Source organism: Stigmatopora argus, chromosome 4 (genome assembly GCF_051989625.1).
Source record: "Stigmatopora argus isolate UIUO_Sarg chromosome 4, RoL_Sarg_1.0, whole genome shotgun sequence".
Lineage (NCBI taxonomy): Eukaryota > Metazoa > Chordata > Actinopteri > Syngnathiformes > Syngnathidae > Stigmatopora > Stigmatopora argus.
The window spans coordinates 15361719-15382542 of record NC_135390.1 but is presented as its reverse complement, the minus strand read 5'-3'; the positions used below and the strand labels follow the sequence as shown (position 1 = coordinate 15382542).

The 20824-nt window shown below is 40.1% G+C and overlaps 1 protein-coding gene across 4 annotated transcripts in view; it reads right to left on the bottom strand.

Annotated features, from left to right (window-relative positions):
• The window catches only part of cadm4 (cell adhesion molecule 4), a 146707-nt gene that overhangs the window by 29967 nt on the left and 95916 nt on the right, over positions 1 to 20824 (bottom strand). For all 4 annotated transcript variants that reach the window (XM_077598837.1, XM_077598840.1, XM_077598836.1 and 1 more), the window contains exon 2: positions 912 to 1058. In XM_077598837.1, coding sequence (XP_077454963.1) covers positions 912 to 1058 — 147 coding nt within the window. The remainder of the gene's footprint in view (positions 1 to 911; positions 1059 to 20824) is intronic.

Genomic DNA, 20824 nt, shown 5'->3' with positions numbered 1-20824 from the left:
GCAGTCATTAATTCCTATTCCCATATGTCAACCAAAATATTTTGTAGCTAAAAGAATACTAAACAAGATTCTGAAAAACAGGATAACATAAGATTGTAGTATAACGCAACATTTTACAGCACAACATAAAAGTGAAACCTAGTGTGACAAAAAGCATAGATGACACTATAAATTTTTAAAGACAAAAATAGCAATAAAGAAAATTCTACACATACACATTGAACGTGTTATGCAAATACAACTCAGCATAAAAACATATGCAATAGTCCTTCTATATGAAGACCGTTTGAAAAAAACTGCCTGAAGTTAAAAAAGAAAAAAGAAAACTAAAAATGGCAATATTGCTAATGGCTTTTGATGTGAACTGGAAATGATAGCTCTCCAGGCCTCGAGTTTGTAGCATAAAGTTTTCCTTGTACGCATTACTAAAAAGGCTACATTAGCTTGCTGAGGAGAAGTGATTAAAAGGGAAAAGCGATGTTTACCTAGCCCAAGGCTGTTGACTAAATCTAACAGTGGTCACATAACAATTTTAGCACAGCAGCAAGGCCATACTCTAATAAAGAAAGACCTGCAGCGTGTCATCCACTCATCATTGGGGTTAACGGTGCAAGAAGTGTCCTTTTAAAAGCAGTCACACAGTTTGGGTGGGAAATAAAAAAGTCACCTCAATTAACTCTTTGGTTATCTTTTTAATGAGCAAATGCTCAAATGGAAAAGTGAAACCATTTGCATGTAGATGTGCGCCCAGTGGAGTGCAGACCTACAAATTTTTGTACTGTTTGCCAAAAGGGAAAACAGTAGAAAAAAAATTGTAAGCCAACTCGACAAAAAGCATCTGTGTGCGTGTTAATCACGAAGACTGCTAAAAGCAGATAGTACTGTGTGAAAAGCGTGCAAATACTACACACCGCGTGTTCCATTGAAGAAGAGCGTTTGCCGACGAGGGTTCTGGATGACCACAATGGATCCGTCGTAGTTCTGCAGGCGACAGGAAATCTGGGCCGTGCCACCCTCCAAGACGGTGACATTTTCTGCCTGGACTGCCTGACAACAAGCTAGAAAAAGAAAGAAAATAAAAGAAAATATTTACTTCACATGTTTTTATTTCAATGGAAAAGTCCAAAAATAAAAACACTTGCTACCTTTCTCATTTCACAAGCTATTCATCCTACAAACACAAGCATAAGAAGAAAGGCCTGATAGCTCTAAAGCAAAAGAGATACAGATTTCGCCTTTTGCATCAAAATCTGACTAATTGATGCCTCCCAAATAGTTATAATGATGTATTTTAAGATTTTTATAACATAAATATGATTTGTAGGAGAGTCATGCAGTGATTAAGTATTTTTCCCAATTGAAAAACAAGGCTGACTTGTAAAATGCACAAAACAGGAATTTGCAAGCTAGCCAATTATTGAGAAAAGTGCACAGCGGTTTTTAAATGTCATGAATTTATCACACCTGTCTATTTACAAAGCTCTTCCAGCAAATATATATTCAACCCTCATCTCACTCCCACTACCTTCACACACCAACATTCCATATTTCCCACTCAACTACCAAGTCCAAATCTTTTTAGAGTGCAACACAACAGAGTGTCTCTTTGATGTAGATAGTTGTGTAAATAGGACGCCGATTAATTACAGTTTGATCATCGCATGCAGCACATTTGTTGTTGAGGGAATGTGTAACCCGACCCTCTCCTCAACTTCCAGTCATCACAATCAATTCCGAGCCCAGCAGTTAGACTTCAAAAGAAACGTACAGTAATTTGTTCTGCATTACTCAACTTCTTGAAATTGGTTTTATTGCAGCTGCAATTTTAATGTTTTCCAAAAGGAATTGCCCAAAACAAAATGACAACCTTACTGTCGGGTCAAAATCACATTTCAATATGTAGCTGTAATGTTTAGTCTTTTCTGCTTCCTTCATTTTTTCCCCATCAAATAATAGTGTATATATATTTTGTGCCTTATGTGTATTTTACCACTATTAAATGCATGCCTACTTTTAAAGAAAAATGTAATAAATGTATTTTTTTTAGTTGGTCTGTGAAGTGGCCAGGTGGTGGTAAGCGCGTTCACCTGGGTTCAAATCCAGGTCGGTCTACCTGTGTGGAGTTTGCATGTTCTCCCCGGGCCTGTGTGGGTTTTCTCTGGGTACTCCGGTTTCCTCCCACATTCCAAAGACATGCATGGTAGGCTGATTGGACACTCAAAATTGCCCCTAGAGTGTGCATGGTTGTTCGTCTCCTTGTACCCTGCGATTGGCTTGCCACCAATTCAGTGTCCCCTTCCTCTGGCCCAAAGTCAGCTGGGATAGGCTCCAGCACCCCCCGCAACCCTGGTGAGGATAAAGCGGTTCAAAAAATGAGATGAGACTTGGTGTGTTTGCATCACATTAAACACATGGATCTTAGAATTAGATGACAATACGCTATATAACATGGTGGTGGTATCAAAAAGACAATTTCTGTTATTGCACCTGAAGCAAAAATATTCTAACAGCTTTACTGCAATAATGGTCCTAATACATTACTAACATCAACTTTACCCATCCACACCATTAACTGACCTATCTTCCCTGTCTGTTTCCTTCGGTTACTACGCATCTCCTCCCCAAATAGTGCCCCTTAAGTAGACAAGATGCTACTTGGATTGCTTCAACTGAAGAAAAAAAAACGCAATATAAACAGGCGGAATTAAGTATACCAAAGTCCCATGTGGCAGATTTAAACTGTCCAGACTATAAAGACAGTCAGATTCCCAGTCTCCTGTTTTAGCAGCTGTACAGGACAGATTAAAAAAAGTAATTTGTAATGTTCCCAGTTTGTAAACAACTATGTGCAGTGCTGTTTTTATCTTCTCTGCTAAGTTTTAATCCTTAACACTCATTAATTTTCGTATATGGCAGAACGCAGAAAAAGTTCAGAAACTACATTGACACTAATTGCGGTCATGGTGGAGTCCATTCCAGGCATCAATTTTGTGATGTATATCGGGTGGCGTCACAACCTGCCATCTCCATTTCAGTTATTTTTGTAATTGCAGTTATTATCATGGATCGTGTACTTCGAAGTGGAATCACCAATATTTCCAAGAGAAGTTAACATTGCATGCTCCATGTCCTGACAAGTTCCACACTGTGTCTCCTCACCCTTTAGTAAATTGTCACGACTCAAAAGGCTTTGAGTGGAAGAGTAACTGTGCGTAATGAAGCTCACAGAGTCCAAATTAAAGGATAGAAGACAGAAAAAAGAAATTCCTTAAGTCTTAAATAATATAACTATGTCATATATTGCACATACATAAACACTGTGAAAAGTGTAATTGCCCCTTCACAATTTTTCATTTTTTTCCGTCATCTCTGTTCATTAAAGAATCAATAAATAATTCTATCATAAAATTAAACGCTACTGTTTCTTGGATATAGAATATATATATTTAAAATATGGACAGCTGGTGGGGCACTGCCCCGCCTGTCTAAATGGGTGCTCACAACTCTTCTATTGAACACTTTACCTGACAGCTGTCAGCATTTCCAACACAATTTGAAGTGCCTGTAATCTCGCAAAAGTGTCAAAGAAAAAAAAAAAAGGATCCCGCAAACACAGCTGGCGTTACATACATCTCCTACTAAGAAACGCAATCAGTGAGCACGAAGGTGAGAGTTAAGGGTAAAATAATGCAGCTGGTGGTGTTGGGAGAAGGCGGAATAATATATATAAGTGAGATGATGCACACTGGAGTGGCTAAAAGCAGCTGGCGCAGCACTTAACTTTTACAGGCAGTGGTTCCAAATCAAACGTCAAGAATTTGTGATCAGTGGCACAACGAGAGATGGAGAGTTGGGGAAGAGATGATAAAAGATGCATGGAAGCAACCCGAATGACACGAGCTATTAATCTAACCTCCGATGAAATGCACGTCCCTCGTAAAATACTGCACAACCAGCAACACAAAAGAAGAATGTGAAGTTGCGTCAATACGCCAAGCTCAGTGCTCCGTCAATAAATTCTCCCTCCAACCAAGAGGGGGCAGTATTTACTGGCAGTCCAGGTAAATCCTTTTCAAAGACAAGTTACTGTACCATTAGTGCTGATGGCACACAATGGGACCTCCACCAAGGTCATAGAATTCAATTAGTTCCATGATGAGCACCTCAATACATTGTCAGATTTAATAATGGTATTTTATATTTAAATTCACGTATTAATAAAATTAATAAATGAAGTGATACAATGTTCACAGTTCTGTGAAGAACAGAAAATTTATCAATCATAAAAAGGATACATCCGAATTTAGATTTAAATAAATTGAAACCCCCCCAATTTGTTCTGTTTAACTGATCTATAAGAATTAAGATTTTGGAAGTTCACTCTACTGTTAAATAATAAGCTCTGGCACTTCTGCTTACCTTTTGGTATTTATTTCGTACTATTCCTCAAATGTCAATTAAAAGCACTTCACTGAAAATAGAGAGTTGAGTCCAAAATTGGCTCCCTTTGTTCACTCATTTTCGGAACCGCTTTATCCTCATTAGGGTCAGGGGGTGCTGGAGCCAATCCCAGCTGTCTCCGGGCCAGAGACCCTGAATCGGTAGCCAGCCGATCGCAGGGCACAAGCAGACAGACGGCTCGGCTCCCTTTGTTGTGACATAAAATGTATTTAAAATCTAATTGGAATTGGCAACGTCATCACAGTTTTCCCCTCTTTGAGCAAATACAAGATGATAAAAGGCTGAAGAAGCCAAGAGGTATGTGAGTCTTTCAAAAGTCCTTAACAGCACTTCTTTATTCCAGTACTTCTGCCCTTCATTTTTATTATTTGGGAAAATTGATGTTCATTGCAGAACTGCTGCTATTTTTGGACTGTCTAAACCTTTTCAAATTGTTTGTTACAATTAAGATCCACACGGAAAAAGCTTTTAAATATTTTTTTAAATTATTCAACATCCACTTTTCTTTGTTTTGAAACATCGAGTAACTTGTGTCTTAAGGCAGCTCTGTACAGTGTATATATATATATATATATATCTCTTTTGTTGATAGGCTGGGTGAAACTTTCGGTCCTACTGGGATAGTTTCCTAACACAGTTTTTGCTGGATAAAAGTCTACTGCATATTAGTTATTAATATTGGTAGCATTTGTGCACAGCTATTTTGCGCGATCATTCTAGCCGATGCTGTATTATATGGTATTCATAATATACCGCTGTTTACATTTTTATATTCTTATTCGAGGCTATGCATCTTAACAACCTCATTTCGTCACGGTGATAGTCAAATATATTGCAGGAACATTAAAATCGAAATCAAATGCATTCTATTTTCCTTAGCCTCCTTGGTATAGGAGGTAATAAATAGTTGACACAGGTGTCCCGAGGCAATGCTGCATTCACGAAACTGGGAAGATGTTCATATATCAATAGTAGCAATAATATGAGGTTTTAATGACTAGGTGATCATGTATACAGTATGATTCATTGTGATATTTAACACAACAGGGATATACACAGCATGTTCGTTCAAAATACACATTGTCATTAAGTGTCCATGGTTGGACATTGAAGAGCTATAATATGGTACACTGCAATCGTCTGTTATCGAGTTTGATTGCAATGTCCCTATTAATTATAGAATGACTCAGGGTTATCCAAAAGGTCTGAGATCAAGAAGTTCAATTCCTGGGCTCTGGTCTTTCTGTGTAGAACTTGTTTTCTCCAGTATTGTACTGTATTGGAATAACTGCGGATGTAATTTATAAATATATATATATATATATATATATATATATATATATATATATATATATATATATATATATACATACATACATACATATACATGTATAGACATACATATATACACACATATATATATATATATATATATATATATATATATATATATATATATATATATATATATATACATACATACACATATACATATACATATATATACACATATATATATACAAACCCACACATATATATATACACACACATATATATATATATAAATGTGAAAATCCATGCTGAAAGCGGAAGCAACTCGCCTGTTTCCGCTGGCTATATACATTGCATGTATGCACATATAATATACATATATAGATACACACACTACAGCCATAATAAACATGGTCACAGTCTTTTCATTATTCAGAATTAGACTTTGGAGATATACCATATAAAAGTTATTTAGTGCTTGTGCATCAATAACTGTAACAGTCACAGAAAACAATGAGATTGCAATATCGATAATTAGTTCTAATTATAGCGAATCTAATCACTATCCATAGTTTTGAATGAAGCAAGCTGTCTCCTGACATCAATTGGTCACAAAATGATAATTAGGGATTGGGTGGGAAGGGGAGTATTTGGAAAATAGCCAGCTGCACTGCTCAGGGTCAGTAAATTCTGGAAGCATCTCTCGAGTCAGCCCCCTGAGTGACCACCTGGCTCCATCCTTGAAAGTACGTCAACATAAGAGATGTGCTGTGTCAGTGTGCCCCTGATGGAATCCCTGTGCATCTTTGAAGAAGAGTGGATGGGGGGGAAAGAGAGGTAGCCGCCCACTACACCCTCTCTATTCATTATCTCTCATTATCTTTCCACTGGAGGTGAGCCAGGAGCTCGTGTTGCTTCCGTGGGCGGTTGGGGGATTTACAAGAGAATCGATGCAGGGGGGACGACAATGCGCGGCCCTTTGCGTTATCACCCCTTTAATTTCAAACAATAACAGCGGCTCATCGGTCTCAGGGGTGTGGGTCACCCACCAGCGACCGCTCTATCTCTTCCAATCCACACGTCCAATTTTCCCATCACCCTTCAAGTCAGTAAAATGCAATACTCTGCAGCAGGGATTTTTTTCTGTACTGTCAGGAGCACAAAATGAAGACTTGCTTCAGGTTAATGACAATTTTTAATGTCAACTTTTCCATGCAGGTGCCACACCTGCAGCCACATCTCCTGTCTAAAGTTATCAGCCATCTTTCAACTCTCCTTCTTTCCTTTGGCGAGAGTCTGCCAATCAAATGCAGAGCAAAGAAGAAGAAAAAAAGCTCCATCTATAAATAAAACATCATCCTTAAATCTTCATCCTTTTATCATTCTCTCCTCGGCTCACCTCACTGCCACCCATTCCACTAACACGAATCACAATTCTAGCTCATAATTTCCTCCATTTAAAGCCCCATAAGACCAATTTTCAGACAAAAGTATTGAGGCATCGGACTATGAAGAAAAACTTGGCTAGCCTTATCTAGCCCATAATATTTTCACAAGATCAAAGGGCTAGCAATTAATGGTGAAAAGTTGAGTGCAACCCCAGAATAAGGCAAGTCATTTTTTAAAGGTTGCATATGGACAAAAGCCACAACGACACTCAAAATCCAAGAAAATATGGAGTTGGCCTTTCATTTTGGAGTCCTACCTATCTAAACCCAAATATAAAGTTTTGTTTTACTTTTGGAGCTACATAAATTTTAGTGCTTGCATATACTGTATTTTTGGACAATCAGTCACACCTGCGTTGCTGCAGTACCAACAAAACAATGAAATCAAGTACAACTTTCAGTTAATACAATACATACAAAAGGTTTTATTTGTCCGGCAGGGAAAATAAAAGCTTTTGGGGGTTATATTTTAAGAGTTGAATTAAGAAACAAGACTTAAAGAATTTGCACAAAGTGACAAAAGCACTGTATACAAATTGTATAGAAAATAATGATTTAGTTTTGCCTGTAAAAAGTGCAACAGGTTCTTTTCTTCTGAGATTCATTTTGGAAAACTTCCCTAAAAATCACCCGATGGAAGATGGAGTAACTCCAGCATTTTCCAGACTTTAATTGAATATCCTCTGTTTTATATCTTCCATGTGCATCATTCCTACCTGGCTTATCATGAATTCTGTAAAAGACCACACCGTCATTATCCATCACACATTGCACAAAAGCATGCCTTCCCACATGCACACTCCTTCCGCCGCTCGCTTATTGTTTTTTATTTTTCGCCGGGTGTAGGGTTTCCAAATAGGAATCATGCCCTGCGTTGTACTTTCCCCATGCTTCTGTTAAATGTGATTTGTTCTGCAGCTCAAGTCTGCAGCATAATCTCACTGCTTCCACGGGGAGCCGACAGAACGGATGGAAGGAGTGCAAGAAGAGCAAGCTGTGCAAGAGGACGGAACAAAACGAAGGGAGAGTGGATATCTTGCTTCTCTTTCCCCACGCCATCCCTCTTTCATCTTGTGCTCTAGTTTGGCCTATTTTAATTGGCAGGAGCTCAGCTTCACTCCCCTCTTTCTCTCTCTCCCTTGCTCTATTTATTTCCTTGCTTGTTTTTTACTTCTTTGGCTTTCTTAATCTGTGACAAGCACAACCTCTATCAACTTCGCAACTCCAGGAGGATGGCAAAGCTAATCAGCTGAATCAGCATAAAATTGTTTTTTTGCTCACCCATGACCTCTCATTAAAACCATTTTCTTCTCATTTGGTCTCATATTTCTCAGTTCCAGACTTATAGCACAATTTGACTTTTCACCTTCATCTCTTTAAATTTGCCAATTTACTAGCTTACACTAATTGCTATCCACATATCAAATTTGCAAGTTACCTTACAGGTTTTTACTAATTTTATTTTCTGAGGTTTGTTGGTGGGGTGCAAACCTTTTCATCTGACCCTCCAATCATCGCTAACTCAATAAAAAAAAATAATAAATCTAATGCCACCAGATAAAACAGGGAGATGAATCCAAGTATCTCAATTAATAGGCACATATTCAGAAGTTTCATTTGTTTGATTGTTAATTTTGTTTTGTCACCAAAACAGCAAAAAAAGATCTCTTGGATGGATTCACTGATAAGTGCTCCACATCACAATTAGATATTATTACTGCAGACACATATCAGATCCTGTCATGGAGGAAAGAAATGTAATGTAGTAATGCTAATTATCTAACTAATACGTTGGAGTTAATTTATGGACCCATTTGAGCTCTGATGTTACCAAATAGCAGCGCCAAGACATGCAAACACATCCCTCTGATGAATTGACTAATAAGTCCTATGAACCTTCCTTACATAGTCATCCATCAGATCCCACCCAGAAAAAAAACAATCAACACTAATTATTTCAGTTCATAGAGTTTCTTGATGAGCCTATTTGAGCTCAGTAGTTAACCAAAGCAAAAACAGCACACATTACATATGAAACAGCACAAGTGTTCCCCACATAATCATGATGATCTTACTTTATTGAGAGGCTGTGTTTACTTTAAAGATTATTTATTAAAATGTAATTTCCCTCCTGTGTTCCTTAAATCAATCTGGACGTTATTTAAAGTTGGATAATTTACCAGCTTTTCCCTAGTTTGTATCGTTTTTTCATTATGTTTTCGTTCCATTACACTTCATTCATTCATTTTCTGAACCAAACCAAACATCAATGGTGTTATTTAATATTTTGAGAGCAGATATTAACAGCTTCTCTGAACGCCACTCCTCACTTTCAACTCCTGTAAAATCCTGAACACTGAAAGACCCCTACTTCATTTGTCCGTTTCTTATTACTTTTTCTCTGCTGACATGCTCTGCATTTGACCGGAAAAGTGTCTTCTGCTACCTATTGTATTATCTTTTTCTCAATTTTCATTTTTCATTGCTTTTCTCCTCCATTTGCCCTGCTCGCAGCATGGTCTCCTTTCACCCCTTCAGGGCATATGCTGCGGTCTTTATATTCTCTCTTTTCTTAATCCCAGTTGAAGAGTAATTACTGGCATTTTGAACATTTCAGACTAGACTCATGTTTCATCACTATCATGCTCCTCCGTGGATCTTTATTTTTATTTTTTTTTATATGACTATGCACTACCATTAGCTTGCACTGTACTTTTTCCAAATATTTCATGAGAAAAATCGCATGCACACTATATAATACACTCATACAGAATAAATAAATAGTCATTTAAATCCAGACTGCAGAGCTGTTATGCATAGTTTGCACTCTTGTGGCCAGTAATATGCCGATTCCATTAGCGGCCAATCAAAACATCCCACGCCATCCTCTTTTAAAAGAGGCACATTTGTATCTCACACAAAGAAATCTTTGTGCTAAAACGCAGACAATCAGGACATTAAAGGAGTAATATGTAAGATTGGCACTTTAACTGTTCATTAAATACCTTGAATATTTCAACAGACATTAAAGAAATGCTCTTTAATGGTTCTAACACAGTGCTCAATGATTAAGCTGAGGTTGTCCCAATTTAAAACCATATAATGAGTTCTTCGTTTACATCCAGACTACCACAGCTCGTGAACTAAGGTTACTACCACATTTGCAGTCATAATTAATGATGTAATATACCAATAGAGCAAAAGAAAAATCTAATTTCAGAAGCAAAACTGCATTAAATGACAATTTTATCATTTTGTAAATAATCAGTTACTAAACAACATTGAAATGTTATCATTACAATCATTTATATTATCCAGAACACTTGACTAAAGATGGCAGCCCGGTGGAGCGAGTGGTTAGCACGTCGGCCTCACAGCCCTGGGGCCCTGGGTTCAAATTCAGGTCACGTCCACCTGTGTGGAGTTTGCATGTTCTGTGTGGGTTTCCTCCGGGTACTCCGGTTGCCTCCCACATTCCAAAACCATGCATGGTAGTTGATTGGTTAATTGAAACCTCTAAATTTCCCCTAGGTATGGGTGTGAATGTGCATGGTTGTCCGTCTCCTTGTGCCCTGCGATCGGCTGGAAACCGATTCAGGGTGCCCTCCGCCTCTGGCCCGGAGTCAGCTGGGATAGGCTCCAGCACCGACTGTGACCATAATGAGGATAAAACGGCTCAGAAAATGAGATGAGATGAGACTGAAATTTTAACTTTGGCCATTTGTCGGTTTGAAAACAACCAGATGTTAGGTAAGCATCAAAGTTTGCCCACCCCGAGTTTAGACTCCTACATAATTGGAAAAATACTCATTCTCCCGGGAAAAAACTGTAGAAGTTGCAAAGAAACATTCGCAGCAAAACAAATAAAAGCTTCATGCTGGCTGTAATTACACATTCTCTCCTCTAACACAATCCGAGTTTTAATATGGATCGAACATGGACGTGTGAGCATTATGTTTCTTCTTCCTCTAGCCTGTTTGCCGCATAATGACTCCCACTGGAATCAATAGCGCACGTCTCCTCTATTAGGGATGCATGTGTGTGCATGTGCAACTTACGAGCGAAGCCCAGAAGGAGCGGGACCAGGACCAGGCTGCGTAGCACCAGCGAGATGGGGGCCGAGGGGTGGTGGCGCCGTCTGAAGACAGAGCTCCAAGCGGGCCTCATTGTGTATTGATGTGCACTTTAGAATCAATGGTGACCCTGACTGCTCTGCTGTTGACTAACAAGTCGCCACACACAAAAAAAAAACACTAATTTGCACTTAACAGGACTGCTGCGCGCATGCGTACAGTTGGACTTGTGAAACTAGCTCAGCAGGAGGTTGATATGATCTCGAATGACAAGTTTGCGCTATGTCCAGACAATGTCAATGTTTAGCCAGATAATAATAACATAGCTGAGTCTATTTATTTATAAATTTTAAAACGGGGTAGCCACTTGAACATCTAAGCCATCAAACGCAAGCCTGACTGTAAGCTACTGTCCAACCTGTACTGAACTAGTTTGGTGCAAACATCAAGAAACAGCTGAGGCAGGTTTTATCTCCATAGACGATCCCTGAATGCAAACTTTCGAACTGGAGATGAATGCATCGCAACGCCCGGGAGAACTGAATCTGGGGCAACAATGAACACGCCCCGTTTTTGCAGTCGGCAGGGATGATTTCTGCAGGAGCGAGTCGGCCTTCCTTCCAGCCGCTAACCCAAACGGCTGTGTCTCCGGAGACACAGTGTCTCACTGCAGCTCATCCGCAGTGAGCACGAGGTTAAATAAAATCCGATTCGGGGTGGAAGAGCAGAAGCCTCTTGGGGAGTCTTTTGCGAATTTGTGTAAATCTACTAGACTAAGCAGTAGACTGAATAAACACAAACCACCAGATGTATTTGACCTAGACGCTTGCTGATTTTTGGGCCTGACAGTGCGAGGTTTCAACTTTTTATATACTGTGAGCGCTACTACACAACTCACTGAGCACTATCCGTCAGGGGATAAAGTGTTAGTACCCCGATCACGGCCCGCGTCCTCCTGCTCTGCATGCTTCGGCAAACACAATGAGCTCTAACAGCCAACAACGCTCAACGTAGAAAATACACCGACTGGATAGCCACCCTTCTACCCTCTACAGTGCTGAGTAGGAAGAAAATAAAAGTCTCTTCAAAATTGATCTCCTCATTCAGTTTATCCGCTCTTCTTTCCAATCCGTTGTTTGATCCTTGTAGTCGCTTCTTCTCCGCAAACTTCCAGATGACGTCTTTGCTCGCTAATCTTTAAACACAGTGATAATCCCAAAGAGGTGTCAGTGCTAATCGCGTCCGACTGTTCGTTATCTGTCTTGCGACTTGTTTATATAACCCCGGCCAGCCACCCTGTGCTTGAATCTGTGTGCCAGTGTGGGATCAGCATCTGCATATTTTGCATACTATTTTCTGAAGGTTAAAGGGTTGGTGGTGTGTACGTGTTTGTGTGTACTAATTTTGACAATGCTTGTCTTTCAGGTCTGCAAACAGTGGTTGGGTGTGTGTGTGTTTGTGTGTGCTTGTGTATGAATGTCCCCAACTGTCCAGTGTTGACCAAAGCAGGGTGCGAATTGGGCAGTGTTTGACCCTTTCACTGTCGCCTCTTCGTTAATGTATCCATGCAGGCGCCCACAGAGGCGTCACAGTGCCTCTTTATGAGCCACGCTAGCAGTGATGCGCTCTGTGGCCAGCTGACAAGAAACGGGTTTGTGGCTTGTGTTGTATAGCGCTTTTACACCTTCAAGCCACCAAAGCGCTTTGGCCCTATTACCTCATTCGCCTACTGATGACAGAGTATTAGGTGCAAAGTATGGTTCAGTATGCTCAACCAATCAAAACGCAGTGAATGAAGCAGCAAAAATAAATACAATGTTTATATAACTATGAGATATAAATCTTACATATCACTATTATTACAGTTGATACCTGCAAACCGCACTTTCTTACATTCTTTGACTTTACATAAATCCCAGTGCAGTGGTGAAGACTCAAAGCACGCTACTCTACGCGATGATTGGGGCCGTGTGTAAAAACAAATCTTATACATTTGTACTTTCAATACAGGAAAGCGGGAAGAAAAAGATGTGAGGCTTACCAGACCCCAAAACTAAGCTTTCTCAAATTTGGTTTATATATTTTTCATCACATCATCCATAATGTATTGCTGCGCACAACCAGCACTGTGATTGCAATGAAACCAATGGTACAAAGCCAATGATGGACGACAGCCCCACTGAGCTCCATGAATTTCATTGTCCTATTAAAAGCCAATTTAAACAAAGTTCCACTGTTGCAAAATCACCTCTCATTGATCCTTATCCACTGATCGGTCTACACTTCCATGTGCAGTACAACCAAGTCCGATAAAGTTAAATGTTTTTAGCTTTTAATAAAGCGGACCAACCGCTTGTAATTGCTGGAGAGGAAGAATACATTAAAAATCCTTGCACGACTGACTTAGGGTGTACTTGTCTAGATTGAGATCCTGGAGTTTTAACAAGAAGAGAAGTGACATGGAGGAACACAAATTATTAACAACGATGTCAACACATTTGGACATGCTTTGTTTTTTTCCCCATTTGTCATGTTTCATGACAGGAGTGTGTTGTAATTTTGTTGTCTGAACAAGAGTAGGATACATAGCTCTACCAAAGTACAGTGTGATTAAAGCTTACCGTGAAAATTGCAGGGAAGGGACAGGGTCTTGCGGCAAAATATGTGAGCAGATAATGCTCTCCTAAAATGCTCTATATTTGCCTCTAGACGCGACAACATGTTGGCAAAGCACTCTAACGTCTCAATTCACTTCAACACAGTTCCTTGGCATAGACCTGTCACCAGAGGATGCCGAAAGAAAACCCTTATCAGCTTGGCATGGTAGCAAAGACAAATATATAATTTTTTATGCAAATACTGAAAGCTAGATCACAAACAATAAGACTATGTGGAAATGTGGCGGTGTTTGGTGGATTGCTCAATCTTAAGATCTTCCTCGGCAAAGAAAGTCAGACGCAATGACAAATTGTGTCCCCTGTCGCACCCCTTTCTCAACATCCTTTCATTCTTTCTTCCCTGCGCCCTCTCATTCAAATCAAACTTTTAATGGGCTCCATCGGTGCCACGACGGAATAAGTGTTGCCAAAGCACTTAAGGGGCTTAAGTCGACTGCGTGAGCAAAATATGAAGCACTCCAGCAACCATACGAGAATCCATGCCTGCTTGTGCATGGCATGGAGGTTACGTTGCCGTTTAATAGCAATGCTATTAACGCACCCGAGCAGCGAGAGAGAGAGCAGGAATATAGATATATTTACCATGCGGACCACCACTGGGACAGACGGAGGATAATGGTAGGAAAAGGGTATGTAAGAGTGAGTCATGCAGAGGGAAGCAGGAAAAAGGGGGGATATTGGAAAGATGTACAAGAAAGTCGCCAATGTATGTGAGCAAGTATGATGGGAAAGCTGTGAACCAGAAGCAGGGTGCTAATGTGGAGATTCTATCTGTGGGGAGGTAGTGGTAGGAAGGTTTATCCAAGATTACATTTCTTTTTATCCTGAAGGTACTTTTGGTAGTGTTGAATCCCTTTCCCTGCAGGATGTAGAAAAGGGTTTATTAGCTGGAAAACGACAAAGGAGGCTATGCTGTGGCTAGGTGAAGATAAATCAAAGACTCCTCCCCAAGGACGTCTCTGCAGCATTTGAGCATTATCATTGCTATAACTGATATACACAAAAGATCCGGACCCCAAAGACGCCTGGCCCTCACTACTAATGTTCCCCAAACTGATTGGATATTCATTCATCCTTCTTCCATATCGCTCATCCTTGAAAGGGTTGCGGGGGTTGCTGGAGCCTAACCCAGCTGTCTTTGGGCGAAGGGCAGACTAGACCGTAGACCGTGACCGGACGTTTCGTCGAAAGACGTTTGGTCCCCGGACGTTTGGTCCCCGGACGTTTGGTCCCCGGATGTTTGGTCGACCAGACGTTTGGTCGACCGGACGTTTGGTCGACCGGACGTTTGGTCGCCGGGTTCGCTCGCTGTCAAATTATGAGAGAGAGAGACAGAGAGTTTACTGTTGAAAACGAGCAACCAGGTAATCTCTTGCTCTCAAAATTATAATCATGAGAGAGAGAGAGAGAGAGAAAGAGAAAGAGAGAGAGAGAGTCCGTTCTACCAAACGTCCGGTCGACGTCCCGTCCGTTCTACTAAATGTCCGGTCGACTAAACGTCCGGGGACCAAACGTCCGGGGACCAAATGTCCGGGGACCAAACATCTTTTGACGAAACGTACGAGTGCCCCCTAGACCGGTCGCCAGTCAGTCATAGGGCACAGAGAGAGACAAACGAACATCCGCACTCCCAATCATACCACCACCAGTGGGAATTGAGCTGGCGCCTGCCCGTACCGAAGTCAGGCGAGTGAACCTCTACACCACAAGGTGGCTATCTGTTTGTATAATGGACTCTTAAAAGTTAGCAGCAAACAACAAAAAGATTTTTTTCAAGAAGCACTCATGGTCCATAGAGGTAAAAACATAACACATTTATTCATTAAAAATTTAGTTTTCCCTTATTACAATATATTTTCCAAATCTTTCTAAATTCGACTGAGGACTACTTCATTCCCCATTTATACCAATTTTAAATAAGGAGACATTTGAGTCAACAATTTGAGCCCCTCCGGGTTCTCAAGAGGCCTGGTCTTTTCAGCCGATACTCGTACATCCTCATCTTTTGCTCATTTGGGGGGGAGATTTGCAGCGGACTCGGTGTTAATCGCCACCCTAGAGCCAAACTAATCCAAGAGGATTTGCTCTGAACTCGCTAATTACAAAAGTCACAGCTTCTTGTGCTCAGCACTAATTTCTGGTCGCGGTGATCGATATATTTGAGCTCATTTGGGTCGACATTCTATGTGATTTGCTTTTGTCTTCCTCTGACTGGATATTTGAATTTCAACTTCAGGATGCAAATGATGATCCTCGTTTTCATCAAGCTCTGATTCACCTTCTTTTGTGTTTCTAGAATAAAGCAGGGGATTAAACTCTCTCCTTGAAAATTTGCGGCCTTGGAAAAGGCCTTGCTTCGGTCTGCAGAGCGGAAAAAAGGCATAAAGAATTGTCGGTAGCCCATTGTGATTACCCCATTATCAATCTCGTTCACTCATACATCCGTCTTTACCATTATACAAGAGGGAGAGAATGTTAGCTCATTCCTCTCGAGGCTGAGAAGGAACCGGGTGCAACTTCTTAGAACCCAAAATACTGTTTTTTGTGACAAAATCTGAAGACTGAAGGATTCTCCCACTTTTAATGTATTGCACTTTAAGTGATTGCCTTTTGTTCGGTTCATTTAAGAGCAGCCATTAAACAAACAGGGACGAGGAACCTTGATGAGAGAGCAGGCTTTCATGCGTAAAATCCAATACAGCTTTTCCTGTCGGGATGCCACAAGAAGACAACCTGAGCCAAATCCACCCTGTGATTTATCTGTGCAACTAATTCAGCACAATCTTCCACTTCGCTGCCAACAAAAAAATACGTTTTTTTCCCCGTATATGCCGCTGCATCTTTAATTTTGCTTAGGTTTACCACATAGAAAAAAATACTATAGCTGGTGGCTGATTGGACACTCTAAATTGCCCCTAGGTATGGGTTCGAGTGTGCATGATTGTCCGTCTTCTTATGCCCTGCAATCGGCTGGCCACCAATTTAGGGTCTCCCCTGCCTCTGGCCTGGAGACAGCTGCGATAGGCTCCAGCACCCCCCGCAACCCTAGTGAAGATAAAGCGGTTCAGAAAATGAGATGAGACTTGGTCTGTTTGCATCACATTAAACAAATGGAGCTTAGAATTAGATGATAACCGCTTTATCCTCACTAGGCTTTAGCAAAAATAAGCTTCTTCCATGGGTATAGGTTATCTACTTGGAGATTATTTTTGTGGGTTGGCTTTTAGTGTATGGCCGACTTTCTGTAATATCATGGGCCCTTATAAAATATTTGCATGTTCTTTTTTGAGACACATCGACCAAGTTTTAAACTGATTTGTTCAACTGATCATTTCGAATAGTCATTCAAACTTTCCAGTTTGCTCAATGTGCCTCTTGAAATATTTACATTCTGAATGTTTTTTTGGGGTGGGGGATAAGCAGAACTACTAATTTGGTCCTAGACAAGTGAGAATTAAAAACCAAACAAACACAAATAAAAAACATCTGTTTATGCATATGCTTAGAGACAATACTTTAAAGAGGTAGGATTTTTAATATTTAATAAGTATGTTTTTTTAAGCGTCTATTTTTCTCAGTTTGAGTCCATTTCATGCAGCATGTAAATGCTGGCGTATCATGACTGTAAAACAATAAAAATGACAACTTCTGCTATTTGTTCAGAATATATCTGGAGTGTTGGCAAAATAAAAGTAATTGCCCCAACACAGTTTGCTGCACTTCAACTGACTTTAATATTCATTCTAAAACCACTAGGCTAGTGAACATCTGCTGGTATGCCTTCGATACATAACTTTGAATTTAATATACTACTAGTATTTAATAAACAACATTGACAATGGACCAGGAGCCTGATTGAGCTTTTTAATCACAGTTGCTTCCTTCCATTGAAACAATATAACCTGCACAATGATATAATGAGCTAAAGAGCTACTACCTTTGCTTGTCACTATATCAGTGAAGCTTTTGGAACCAACACGATGAAATGATTTGAGGATGGAAAAAATATGTTCCTTAAAACAGTCTTTTTATTCAATATCAGTGCATATCGGCTGCCAGTGGATTAAATTCATTTGAACAGGAAGGGCCTGGCAGTGAATGATCATGGACAAATCTACCGGTGAAAATGGATCGATAGCAAATGAGTTAAGATAAAATAGACCAATGCAAAGCTTTCAGCTACAAGACCCTATCTTCTCTGATGCAAATGTGAGCCTCGGATTAGTTGCGTAAATGAGTTAAGACTGGCAGCCTTCAAATTGTGGACAAAATCTATAATACACTATGTCTTCTTTGAATGTTTCGATCCAGGTTGACAGATTTCTGACTATAGATTGAACCTTCGTTTTTAACATAGGGCCTTTATGCAGTTTCCTGCAAAGCAATTTATGGCTCATCGATGTATACCTTGAGCAAATGACCTTATTTAATAGCCCAGTGCTTGTTGTAGGCCAGGGTGGGAGCAATAATCCCCGTGAACAATATAAATGAGGGCAAATGCATTCAAGTCTGCTGCAGGGATCCGTGTTTGCTCAAATGAAGAAAGCCGCAGGCGGACATCTTACCGACTTAAACACACTCTGCACATGATTTGACTGCGTTAAAATGAGTATTAATAAACGCATACATGGTTTAAAATGGAAGGTAGTGACATATTTTATGGATAACGCAACAGCTCTTGGGATGTGAGAGACCGCTATGCTTGCATCTCGCTTCTTCATGGGATGAAAGCAACCCATATTCCATGGTGTGTTGCACCCCCCAGCATTGCCCAACAACTGTTTTGACGTGCGTTGTCATCTGGACTGCCGTGTGCCAGCAGGGACCGTCATTTACTTGTTTGGCATTTCACCTCTAGGGGACTGGTGATGCGAACTGTAAAAAAAACCCTGTAAAAGCTGTATTTTTTTCTTTTAGCCTGCAATTATTTTTGGGAAAATTACTGTTTTTATTCTGCCAGAAAATAGGAATGATTATGCCCAATCATAATTGCCCATATCTATATCACGTGAATCATTCACTGAGAGCCTGTGCGGACGCCTTTAAAATGAACAAAAAGATCACGTCTTGCTTTCCTTCACCTCCAGAAAAGTCTCTTCCTCTTTTTTTATTCTTCCCCTAATCTGCTCCTCTCCGGCTTTGACCTTACAGGGGGCCTTTGCACTCTTGTTTCTCCCTCTCTCTCTCTTTCTCTCGGGCCAACAGCATACTCATCATTTTGCTGTTGCTGTTTCGACGAGTTGCAAGAAGAATATTAACTCCCCTTCCCTTGGCCAATTAACACCTGAAACTATTAACGATCTTTCATGCCACAAGTCTATGCCCCAGCATACACAAGCAAAGAAAGGTGGGAGAAAAAAAAGAAGACAGGATCCTGTATTTTGTGTTTTTCAACATATCTAGAATCGAATGCACTCGGAACAAATTGCAACTGCTGTTTGTTATTCTTTATTTCATGATAGAACTGCTATGACTATTGAAAACGTAAAGGTTAATTATAAGAAGACATAAATAATCTGGTTTTCCCTGGGAAACATTTGGTATCCTTATAGCCCATGGAATCTCCAATTTCTAATAAGTATATCAAGTACAGGGGATATCTGATGGATGTCTACCCAAAGAGTGATCAATTGAATATAGATGTCATAAAATCATGACAAAGTAACCTGTTATGATTAGAAAGACATGAACTCTCCTTTAGCCACTTCAATAATAATCCTTGACAACAAAATGAATTGAAATGGGGCATCAAGTATTTCTTTTTATTAGAATAGACAGAGGGTTGGTCTGTGAACAAAAAACATTTTTCAGGAGAATAAAGGAAAATAGACCCCCCCAAAAAATATGTAAAAAGATTCATTTCAAAGTATTGAATCGTAACTGTTCGCGGTAAGACTATATTGTAAATTGGCTTGGATTAGGGCACATTACTATTACCGTAACAATCAATTAAAAAATGATTTGTTAATTTTCCTGATCAGTGACTGAGAACATTTCTTGTTTTAGCGCAAACAGAGCATGTCGGTCCAAGGGTTGTGGAAAAGCTAATATAACTCGGAAAAAAGGGAATCCCGAAATAAAATTGTGAAATAAGAGACACATATTAATCATTTTTCCGATAAAACCACTGAATTTCCTGGGGGGGGGAAAAACTACAACAAAAACGCTGCATTCCACAGCAATGAAACTAAACAGATGAGGGCGCGAAACACAAAAACCCTACCTTCCACTACATCTCTTCTGGTAACTGACCCTCTGATTTGTTGGTCAACAGCAAAACAGGATTAAAACTGTTTTGCACTTTTATTTTTTAATACAAAGAAAAGGACTACGGGTTTTCGGCTCTGTGAAGTCCAATCTATGGAATTCAGTAAAGTAGCCCCTGAGGTGATAGTTTGATTTTAAAACAGAGCAGGGGCATGGGCTTCAGACCTTTGAGCACCGGCTGCTTTGGTGGGCGCACATCTCCGCATGCATAAAACATGGCATGAGATGACTGGAGTTAGAAGAGGAGATAGGCAGAACAAGTGGATTGAAAAAAAAAGCAGTATGGTAATGACCCGGATAACCCAAAGCGGCCACGATGGGGAAGAGGGCCACACCAAGCAGGGCGGGGGAGAGCGATAACGGCAAGGACGGGAAAACTTTCCTCATGGACCGCTGCTCCCGCATTGTATGTAGCATGAAAAATGGAGATGAAATAATTAGACGGAGTGACTTGAAACGCTCTTCTAAATATGTAAATGCACTTAATTTTCCTTTGATTTGCTCCAGCGCCCCTACTATCTTCCCAACTCTTTCCCATTCTTTCCTTCTCATCGACTCCCAATGAGTCCTCCCTTCCTCTCAATTTCTTACTCTGTGGCTCTTGCTGCATATTAAACACTGCAGG